Source organism: Corapipo altera, unplaced genomic scaffold, assembly GCF_003945725.1.
Source record: "Corapipo altera isolate COAL_440 unplaced genomic scaffold, ASM394572v1 75, whole genome shotgun sequence".
Taxonomy (NCBI): Eukaryota; Metazoa; Chordata; class Aves; order Passeriformes; family Pipridae; genus Corapipo; species Corapipo altera.
In genome coordinates, this window is record NW_020884887.1 from 4,974,338 (window position 1) to 4,986,336 (window position 11,999).

The 11,999-nt window shown below is 44.1% G+C and overlaps 1 protein-coding gene across 1 annotated transcript; it reads right to left on the reverse strand.

The window, feature by feature from the left end:
* Positions 1 to 364: 364 nt before the first annotated feature.
* On the reverse strand, positions 365 to 8,537 carry NDFIP1 (Nedd4 family interacting protein 1; the record flags this gene model as incomplete). The annotated part of the gene is made up of 7 exons (XM_027643497.1): positions 365 to 2,030; positions 3,977 to 4,082; positions 4,653 to 4,719; positions 6,354 to 6,478; positions 6,648 to 6,735; positions 7,580 to 7,710; positions 8,435 to 8,537. Coding segments are annotated over 6 exons (618 nt in total), but the record flags the coding sequence as incomplete, so codon positions are not given.
* Positions 8,538 to 11,999: the final 3,462 nt, after the last annotated feature.

Sequence of the window (11,999 nt, forward strand, 5' to 3'; positions counted from 1 at the left end):
TGTATTCACTTACTCCTGTTTGAAGAGAAATCTGTGGAAACTCCATCTGTGTCTGTCAGCCCCAACTGCTTGTTTGTGGGGACTGTGCATTTGAGATGTTCAGCCATGAACCAAAACCAGATTTTCTCAAGGCAGGTAAGTCATGAAACTACCAAAAAATCCAAGAAACCCCCCAAAATTGAGTCGCCATTTCCTGAGAGGTTGTCATTGCTTGGTTACAAAAAAGGGACACATTGAAGTGGAGGTCTGTATTACACCTCCTGTGGAAAAGTGATGGAATTCCCCCAGACAATCTGCACTTGTCATCGATAACCCGGTACAATAACGAACCAAAAGTCAATTAAACACTGTCCTACAGCAAAAATTGCTACAGAAGTGACATTTATTAACGTTCTGCTGTATTTACAGGTTGAACATAGTAAAATTCCAAAGTGAATTACCACTTGGCAGAAAGCACAGGAGTGCACATTAAATCTACATTTCGGACGCATCAGTCTCTGCTAACACAAATTATAAAAGCAGGAATTACAGGTATGTTAGGAATTGTCTCAAAAGTCCCAAGCCAAAGGAAAAAAAAGGCCTTTGTTTTGCAAGATAATTTTTTATACAAAGTTGCAATGTGATCTTTCAGTTTTACACTACCGAAGTGTTCCATGAAAACCCCCAGAGAGCCCAAAAAAGTAGGTAGTGCGAAAGGAAAGTTTAGGACAACACCGAGAATATACACTGTTAAAAATTAATACTTGTGCCACCTCTAAGTAATCCTCCCTCCTCTGACACCTTGGAACCTGGACCACAGCGACGCCTTTTCCTCCACAGGCAGCACAGGTGCTGCTGGATGGCAGGAGTGCAGCCACCCCGGTGCTGTCACTTCAGCTTTTGAGATCATCCCTTCACCGCCGGCACGCGCGGCTGGACAGGACAGGACACGGTGGATGTGGGCTGGACAGGACCTGGTGTGTGGGGGCTGTACAGACATGGTGTACACGGCCTGGACAGGACAGGGTGTATGCAGGGCACACGGACTGTACAGGACAGGACACTGCGCACACAGGCTGGACAGGGTGTGGTGTTACACGGGCTGTACAGCACATGGTGTTATGTGGGCTGTACAGGACATTGTGTAAAGAGGATGTACAGGACACAGTGTAGGTGGGCTGTACAGGACATGGCCTTACGTGGGTTGTACAGGACATGGCACACATGGGCTGTACAGGCCTGTACAGGACATGGTGTTACACTGGCTGTACAGGACACAGAGCACAGGGGTTGTACAGGACATGGTGTACATGGGCTGTAGAGGATACAGGGCACACAGGCTGTACAGCACATGGCACATGTGGGCTGTACAGGGCACAGAGCACATGGGTTGTACAGGACATGGTGTACACGGGCTGTACAGGCTGTGGCACCACTGGATTGTACAGGACACGGTGTTACACAGGACACTGTACATGGGCTGTAAAGGACACGGTGTGACACAGCCTGTACAGGACACGGTGTACATGGGCTGTACAGGACGTGATGTTACACAGGCTGTGCAGGATGCAGTGCACACAGGCTGTACAGGACATGGTGTTACACAGGCTGTACAGGATGTGGCACACGGCACACACGGGCTGTACAGCACACACAGAGCCCAAGCAGCTCCCAGGCTGGAGGAGGAAATAAAGCAAGCCTGGCCCCTGCTGGCTCCAGGGACAGCTCATGCTACCAAATCACAACAAACTATCGCTGTAAGGCTTTATTAGCACGTCACAGACTCGACTGCAATAGCTGTTTCAAACATTAGCCACTAATGATTCAACAATTACAGAATTCTGCATTAATTATTAAAATTGTACACCTAAAAACAAATAGAAAGAAATGCTTCTCCTTTTTTCTTTTTCCAACAGTACTTTTATTTATTTATTTTAAAGCAGGTGATTATTTTTTCTTCTGCTCCAGAGCCTTGATTCACTTCCTGCAGGTGTCCTGCTGCTTCTTGGGGGGGAATTCACTAATGCAGGAAGACATTTGCCAGAAAACATCTGTCGGAGAAGGATATTGAACACCGAAACTGTAGTCAGAGTGTTATTTTGGAAAACAGAAGGATGTCGTTCACACAGAGCACAGGATGTCTAAAGACTGATGAAGTATCTCAGCACACAATGGCACGACTCCAGCAAAGTGCTCAGGAGTCTGTGCATATTTTATGGGATAATGCCAGGATCACGTCCATTATTGCACACACAGGTGGAATAGTGAACCCCAGCTTCCCATTGGATACGTTTCACCAGGCTGTATTTTATGGTTTGCACTAATTACTCCCCTCCTAATTTTCTAAAAGTGATTCCTGCTCTAACATTAAAATGCTCATTCACCGTGCCCTTATCACCATGCCTCTCAGAAGAAATCTCATCTTCAGAACAAGAATACACTAAAAATCAAGTCTTTTGCGGTTTCCTCACTCAGAATTTAGGATTAAACATTTATTTTCAGCGGAATTGCCAAAGTTGTAATATTTATTAATTATTCTGGACATTTATCTCAGTATAGCAAAAAGAGAAAGTGCTTTTTGAAAGCTCTGAAATGACACAAATAAGAATTTAAACACTTTACACCTCCATCCTCACAAGCAAAGAGTGAAGCAAGGTCTCTAAAATTGTAATTTCAAATTCCAAACACAGGAAAAGTCTGTGCAACAAGAAATCATACAGTTCCCTCAATAAATGGAAAATGAAGTTTTGGTAAAGAAGCAAAAGTTAAAAAAAATGTTCAGTGAGGCAAACTACAGATGATAAAGCTGATTTTAAAGGCTCACACTACGTGACCATACAACTGGGGCAAATAAACCCTCTGGTGACTCAGCAGGAATCAGAGAGGATATTACAAATCCTGGAGGAGGTCATAAACCAGAACTTTGTTAAACAGAACTCAAACCCGTAAATAAATTGACTGAACTATTTTTACACACTATCACCAGTGGAAAACACTGCACAAAGGCTGTTTTGTGCTGCAGGTTCTCCTTACAGACTAGAAATGAAGCAGAATCTTAGGCAATTTGCAGTTCCTAATAAAAGGAAAGTGCATTTGGAAAATCAAGGCTCAGTTTTAAAATCTGAACAATTTAATGGCCCCCAATTTGAAGCGGGGGTTGGTTTGGTTTCTTTATACCACTGGCCCAGCTGCAATTTCTTCTGTCTTGGGGAAATGAGAGTGTTATTACCATATTTCTAAAGGGAGCATCGTGTTGCATTCCCCAGCTGGGAAGCAACCTATTCCAGGATTTCCTTCCCCTCAGGGAAGGACAGTTAATGCCAGGCCATTATCTGCTGTGAGCAGGAAATTATGCTACAAGGGTTCAGATACTTAAGCCTCCTCCTTTAAAGCCCCATTAAGGCAGCAAGGCTGAAGTTCAGCATTAAAGCAAAAGACTTGCAGGCACTCAGGTTTCTGAAAGATGCTCAGGCAGGACAGTGTGTTCAGGTGGGAGGGGTTTTTGGAGAGCAAAGATGTGCAAGAGTGTAACTTCTTCAGGAACTTGGCAGCAATTTCAAACAGTAGGCAGAATTCAGACAAATTGCTCTTTCTGTGCCAAAAGCCAAAGGCACTGGCACCTCCCTCTAACAACATTTTGTGACCTTTCCTCATGTTTAGGACACACCACGTGTTTCAAGCATGTGATTAATTCTGAAAGACACATTTGCCAAACACAGTGCAATACCAAGGGGCAAGACTGTTCTTGCAATATCTAGTCATGGAATTAAATGAATATACAATTCCTCACAGTAAAAACTCAAGGAGAAATGTCAAGTATTCCTCTGCTCCCCATCAAGTCACAGACACAAGAGCTGGGTATGGGATATCAGGAAACAATTATTCCCTGCTGCCTTGTGTTCTAAAAATATTAAAGCAAAGAAAAGTCTAGCCTAAAAATGTTTCTACATAGAGTTAAAAACAAAGCAGAACAAATTCAGGAAAGTAGAAAGTTTACCTTTAGTAAATAAAGAGAACTCTGGTTCTGGGGAGAGTGGAAAAAGTGTCTGGCATCTTCCTAACCTTTGCATAATTAATAAATCCTCTGAGAAACAGCAGAAAACCTGGAGGGAAAAGACATTTGTCCAGTTAACACAGTGTTGCTTCTTCAGTGAGAGAGGGAACAGTTGAACTCCCCATTACTAGTACAGAGGGACCTCATCCCTGGGATGCACAAGAGCTGATTACATACAATAATTATTGTTGGTAGCAATGACATCTAATCTTTCCATTTCAGGCAATTTCAAAACCAAACTTCCCTTGGGCAATCACAAAATTTTTGACTACAAATGAGATCCAGTCACTCCCAAAGCAGGATAAAGAAATTAAAACCAGGAAAACAACAACCTACACTTCCATTTAAGATGTAAAACAGATACAGTATCAGTTACAAGCACTGTTCTTTTCTTTACCTCTTCTGGATGGTAATCAGGATGCTGCCACCAAGAAATGGCAGCAGAAGGACAGTGCTTACTTGACTTTAAAACCTGAAGGCATTTAGTAAGATGAGTATGAGGGTGACAATTCAGCTGTACATCTACACACACACATATTTAATAGCCAGGACAGTTGTGCTCACAAAATCCTAACTGCACTTACAGAGTTTTTAAGCATCTTCCCCTGCAAACACTCACCTAGTACAAGGAAGACCCACCAAAGCCAATACTGACCATCAAAGTAACCAGGAAAATAGGTGGAGAACTGAAAACCAACCAAACAAAAAAGATAAAGGTTAGAGCACATGGAAATTTCTGAATCCAAATCTATTCCCACTAACTTCAGCAATAACCAGACCAACACTGCACACAGGAAACCACATGGAATGCTGCATTTCACCAACTGCACAGACTGCAGGGAACAAGTTACCTCCACAAACTGTTATTTATTGGTTTCCTATACACATCACATCAACTCTACAAGGGGAACGGGACAGATTCAATACCCAGCCATAAACTCTGGCAATCAGTGGGGCAAAAGGGCACTACTGGGCAAATATTCCTATTTTAACTTGTGTCCTTGATGCTCATAAACCACAGTTGCAATTTCTGAAAGGGATGACCAGGCTTGCAGCAGTGCACCATGTTCATTACACTGTAAGGTTGGATGGTAGAGCCATTGAAAATGAAATCCCAGATCTGTGGAGCCCTCTGACATGATTTTCTATTGGGAAAATTACTGCCTATTGAATGAAAGGCACCAACACTATTAGAGCACTGAATTTCACTGTGCCAGTGGAAAATACAGTATCATTTCTTTGTTATTATTCTATTCAAGTCTAAGAACCTAACAAAATGCAAACTTGTTATCAAAGTTTAAATCAAATCCGCAGTTAATGTCACCTCTTTCTGTCACATCTCTTAATCCAGCAAACAGTTCTTAACACCACTGTTAAAAGATAGCCCCAAAAAGCTTCACTGTCTACAGAAAAAGTTAACAGATGCTGTATTTACAAATTAGAATTCCCAGCCCCAAAACATGAGGTATGAAGTGACAGCCTAACACTAATGCTCTCTACTTCTACTTATGCACAGTTAACAACATTCTTTGCCTGAAATTCAGCCTTTCAGCCTGGGATGTCTGTGTGCCATCATTTCACGGACTCCAAGTAACTTCCTGATGGAAATATTTTCTCACAATCCCTCCAAAAATACACAGTTGAACAGAACGGCAGCTTCGTCCTGGTTCCCTCCTCTTGTGCCGCAGGGACTCCGCACCAGAGGGCACCAGAGGGCTTCTCCCACTGCGACTCTCCTCATCAGCTATCCCACGTTTTATAGAATTCATTTATTTCCACAGTAAAGCCTAAGGAAATGAGACTGGAGAGGCACATCCCTGTGCTGATGGCAGAGCTGGCTTTACCTGGGTAAAGGTCTTACACAGATCAGATCATTGCTGCTGCTCAACACACAACCACACCCAATACAGCAGCTCTGCCAGAGAAAGCCACATTTAGAACGAACCTCAGAATGGTCTGGGTTGGTAGGAGCCTTAAAGCTCATCTTTTCCCACCTCCCTGCCACGGGCAGGGACACCTTCCACTAGATCAGGTCACTCCAAGCCCTCTTCAGCCTGACCTTAAACACTTCCAGGGATGGAGCATCCACAACACATACCTGAGCGTGCAATCTGTATTTTCTTTTACTACAATAATACTTTCAGCACAGAAACAGGACAGAATTATGAAAAAGCTCTGTTCTTAGTGAATAAGTGGCTCAAAAATTATTTCATTTTTAAAAACTAAATTTATCACTAACTTCAACATAAGGGAGATAAAAACAAGCTGGTTGAAAAGAATATCAGTGTCTGTGCAGGTTGTTTTGCACCACACAACTTACCCTGACAATAAGGATCCACTTAATAAGAGACAGACCAAACCCAGAAATGGCCCCATATCGTCCTGCAGCTGAAGTAGTCAGACAGAAAGACAAGAAAAATCCAATCCAGTTGAAGAGGAATGCCACTGAAAAAGCAGGAGAAAAGCAGCAGGTCAAGCCACTTTTATATTCCAAGAGAAAAAAAATCATAAACACCTTGCATACAGTTTTTTCCTGGTGCTACATAAACATAAGTGTGACCCAAACTATTTTGTGCCACTGCTTCAAAAGAAATTCATTCCATCATGTACTTACTGAAGAAGGTGAGCATGAAAATGCCATCATTTCCTATCCTCAGCTGGTCAGTGTCATCAAAGTCATCCCGTGTCACAAAGTCATCATCCTGCAAATCAGAGGGAAACACCACATGGGGGGATTTAAGTCAGTCCAGTCCATATAGCAATCCCAGTTCTGCATGTGGTTCTTCAAGAAAGGGCTAGAATCCTAAATCTAAAAGGCTACAAATGCAAGCAGGAAAAAATTCCTGCTTCTCATCCTCAGATGATGCAGGGCACGAAATGTTATCTACATAATATGAAATTTATTTTTAACATAGTCAAGATCCAGCATGTCCTTCTCACTGTAAAGAATTCCTCTACTCATCAAAAAATTATCATCTCAGCAAGGAATTTGGCTTCTGTGAAGAATGAGCAGTGGACATCTAATGCTAGCAGGAATGGACAAAAGGGCTGAACAAGAGATAATGTTGAAAAAGCAAAAAGAAATAATTCTGACAGAATGGTTTTATCATCCTTGTATCAGCTACACTGACCTCCAGAAAAGTCAACTAAGTAAACAGCAGGAGTATCAAGGGTAGATATGCCAGACAGCTGAAGAATTAATCCTAAATCTTTTTAAAAACAGAAAACCAAACCCCAAAAACCAGTGACAGAGCACAGGACTACAGCACAGTCCCTCTGTCAGCTTGCCAAGCTAATCTGGATAGCACATGTTGGTATTACTGAGATGTCTGACATCATCACAGTGCTCAGAGGAAAATTAAAAAGAAAAAAAAATAGCCACAGAGCTCTCAGGAGTGTGTAATATCACTGCCCCAGAAAGCTTAAAAAACACAGAAAAAAAAAACCAACATAAAAGAAAAAAGTCATGGCATGTGATGGGCAGGAGTTAAACAAGAAATTCTACCCTAGAAAAGCTGGGACACCCAGGCAGGCAGGTGCACTCACCCTCCCAGGAACCAAGGGAATGGTGGCCTCAGCCTTGGTTCTCTCTGCCTCGTCGTAAGTGGGCAGTGTGGTGGCCACGTTGTACGATGGCGGCTTCGGGAATCCTGACTCATCCTTGTAGTCAAAATAAGCTGCACAAAAAACAGTTACAGAGAAGGCAACTTGTCAGTTCCTTAACAACACTGTGTTGGGAATGAGAAGTGTTCCAGGCGACTTCAAACAACTCAATGCCTCTCCCATCCCCTCCCCAACCCTTCCAGCCTCTTGCCATCCTAAAACATTAAGTGAAAAAGAAGGGAGCGCCTTATCTGATGTCAAGCAACCCACAGAACCTGAACATGTCTGGCTGTACTTATGTTTAAAACAACACCACTCGCTGTGTCTCTCCTGATTTGGATACTCAGAAATAGTTGTATTTCCAGATCCAAGTAGTTATTAAAGTTATTAGTGACACGACAGAAGGATGAATCAGAAGTACAGTTCTTATGACCAAGTCCTTAGTGGAAAGTGCAGGAAGAGTGAATTCTTTAAATGCTTTTAAGTAACAAGTCCTTTTGGGAAGGGACACAGCATCATCCAAATGTCAAATAATGAGAGGAGAACCACAAATCCTCATAGCACTTTGATTTTTAACTGTCTTCAATTTACTGAGAACACTGTGAACTGTAACTTGAACACCACTTGATGGGATGACATCAGATGAACACAGTCAAAATGCATCTCCCAAACCACAAGTACCAACAAGGCTCTCTGGATCAATTCTGATCCCTACAGCTTGGGAAGCGCCAGCCATCGACGAGGAGAGCAATGAACAACAGCAGAGCAAGCCCAGTCCTTTCCTGGCAGGTAAATTACCTGTGTTCTCTGCAGAAATGCTGCTGTAGGGTGGAGGGGCATCGCTCACCACCGGTGCAGTCTCACCTGGCTCCTCTTCATTCTGCAGCTGAACAGACCCACACACAGGAGGTTAAGGGGGGGTTCTTGAGTGCTGTCACATCACCCCTGCAGCTTTAATTGCACACAACAGACTCTTCTGGAAGGAGACTGTTCTGCAGCACCACGGGACACTGAGCAGCTGCTCGGCCTCCCTCCGAAGCACTCCCACTTGGAATGATCAATATGCCATCTAGGTTTTAATGTGTTTTTAAATCCTCTCATCACACACCTGGACTCCAATGAAGCACAGCACACAGCTTTCCAGTACCTTTCCATTTCCCTGGCACTTCCTTAGCTCCCACTGCTTAGGAGCTGCAGTTGCATGTGTTTTAGTCAAAGAAATACTGTGAGATGCCCAACAAAAGACTCCATTGCTGCCTGTGGCTTTGCTAAGGAAGTGTTTTTCCATGGATACATTACATAATGATGCATGCAAGTATGAATCTTGCCATTTCCCTTCAACCTTTCACACTGCATGACTGAAAAGAAGATGGTTTATTTTGTGCACTGTGCTTCCCACAGGCTCTGTATAAATAACCACGGAGCTATCACGGGTACAGTGTCACTCGCACGAGGCAGGTGTGCCAGGCCGGCTTTGATCAGGGAAGCAGCAGTACCAGGCCAACAATTCAAAGCAGAACACACCAGAAACGAGGCTACAGCTGCCATCTCGTTTTTAACTTCCCTCCATTTCCCATCATCTCAGCAGCAAAGTTGCTGAGGTTGTCTGCAGAACAACAACTCACCTCAAAAAAAGCATCTTGGGACTGAACCACTGCCCTGAGCAGGAGGTACTGCCCTTGTTTGCAATCACCACTGAACAACATCTTCCTGAGCTTTCCCTCCTGCACATCCAGCCAATGCTCCTGAAACCATCCAGGACATTTTGCCTTCTTTCCTTTGGAAAGACATGTTGCCATTCAAGTCCTTCCAGACCTAACTCAGGGGTTGAGGGAGTGGGGCTGTGTTCTTATTTCACTTGTACATCTTATCAGGGCAAAAAACCCTAAGCAGCTCACACTTCTAAAGGCAGACTTTGGATATACAAGTGTGTTTTGGGTTTCTATTCCTTTTGCTGCCTAAGATCAAAGGTTACAGAATCCCAGGATTGTTTGGGTTGGAAGGGACATTAAAGTTCATCTCATTTCAATCCCCTGCCATGGGGGCAGGGACACCTTCCACTTGGCCAGGTTGTTCCAAGCCCTGTCCAGCCTGGCCTTGAACACTTCCAGGGATAGGGCAGGCACACTTCTCTGGGCAACCTCTGCCAGTGAAAGTCTATAATCTATAGCCTGTTCCAGATCAGACCATATCCACGTCCTCTGTGAAAGTCTTGACTGGTGACAACATGAGTGATTCTCCTGGCAGGTCCAAGAGGTCGCCTGAGAGGGGAAAAGGGGAGGAAGTAACACTGGGAAGTACTGGAAAAAAATCAGGAGTGTTGTCCAGCCGTATCAAATCAACAGAGCATCACAGCCCTGCACTCTGATTCACCATCAGCTGGAGCTCACCCTGCTCGTGTGACAACAAGCTGCCAGCCTCTCCCCATTCACGTTTTCCAAACAGAAGAGGTAGGAAAAAATAAGGGTACTGATCAGCTCCAAGCTTTCTGGATAAGAACTCCTCACATGACACAAAGCTGAGCCACTTCCTTGAAGAAGGAGAAATTCAGTGATCCGGATGAAAATTTAATCCGTGTTACGCCAGGAGCAGCTGTGGCTGCCAGTGGGAGACATCTGAAACACTGGTCCCTGGCCAGATGTGAACCACAGCAAATAATCCCTCCCAGTGCCCTGGCAATGAGGACATGGGTGTGGAGGTGGCAGGACCTGCCTCACCTGCAGCTTTAATGAGCCTCAGGGCACGAAGCAATGACAGGAGTAGCTGCAGCAACTCCCACCACAGCAATGCATCTTCATCTTCTCAAACCAGCTCACTCAGCGTGAGCCCTTTCCAGGAAACAAAAATGCCGTATTTTATAAACCCATGGCACTCAGCCATTAGGAGAAAATGCAAACTAACTTGTGAAGTAATTGTCTATTAAAATATGCTTTAAAAATTAAAAAAAAAAGAGACAGCACTACTGCAGAAATCCAAAACCAGCCTGCACAGAGCACAAGGGGCAACCAAAGGGACAGAGAAACACACAAACTACTTGGTTCAGTCTCTCCCCAGAGAAGCTGCAAGTGCAACATCCCTGGAAGTGTTCAAGGCCAGGATGGATGGGGTTTAGAGCAACCTGGGATAGTGGAAGGTGTCCTTGCCCATGGCACAGGGTGGAACAAGATGATCTTTAAGGTCCCTTCCTACTCCAACCATTCTGTGACTCTTACAGCTTTGCACTCTATGAATTTACAGAAAATGTTCCACTCTGCTTATTGTCAGTCTATCCATGAAAATCCCACACTTCTTGCCTTTTTTCCTTCTGCCTATGCAAGACCCAGTCTGTTAACAGAGGAGGAAAGGCTCTGGCACACCTGGGACACTCTGGAGACCACATGCCCTGTGTTACCACATACCCTGTGTTACTCTCCAGGCGAGGGGGTGGCAGAAATTAAACCCCTCATGTCTGTAAGAAAGAAGACATGTACAACCTGAGAGCGCAGTCACCAAGGAGGGGGAAGGAAAGCACTACATGTGACAACACTGGAAGAGATGAAACAAAAGAGGACACAGATAACTGAGTGGAATATTAACTCCTACCACTGGTTCTTCTTTCAATAGTAAAAATACATGTTCTTCCACCAATGTCATGTGGGAGAAAGCAGCTGAATTCACTGCTGGCTTCAAACATCACTATCCAGGTAATGACACAAAAAATGCAGCTACTTTCTAAAAGTTGAGCTCGAGGCTGTAGGAGGTTACAGTTATAAAAAACAGATTTTTCTTCTAATGGACAAGGTACACAAATGCCTTCCAGCCGTTTTAATGATTCCAGGCATCTAAAATTCATCTAAGTGCCTCTTAGCAGAGCAGGGAGGGTTCATGTGACAGGAAGAATGACTCATGAGGCCTTGCAGGGCCAGCAGTGCTGTGCTGCCCTGGCCTCCTGTGTCCCACCTGCCCTGTGCAGCTCCAGGTCCAGTCTCGGCTCCCAGGAATTCCCCTTTGGGTCACTCCTGAGGCTTCAGAATCTGGAAAACCTGGTTAAAGCAGTGTTTGACTTCAGTCTGTTCAGCTGAGGCTGTGGGGTCATTCTTTCCTTGATTCACTGATGGATTTCGGCTTTTAAAGCAAGATTCTGATATATGTGGCAATACAACAGTCTTTGCAGCCATCCATACAGTTATTAAAAACAATTTGGCTGTGATTGCTAAAACAACAGAAAGCTGCCTGACAGAACACCCAGAAATATTTATTTTCCAAAAACCAGCATCAGAAGCCTGGCACTGAGCAGGACAACACTTCTGGCTGCCACTTCCCCCTGAGTGAGACATATCCCATGCAAATACACACAGCCCAGCAGCATGAAAGTTCAAACTGT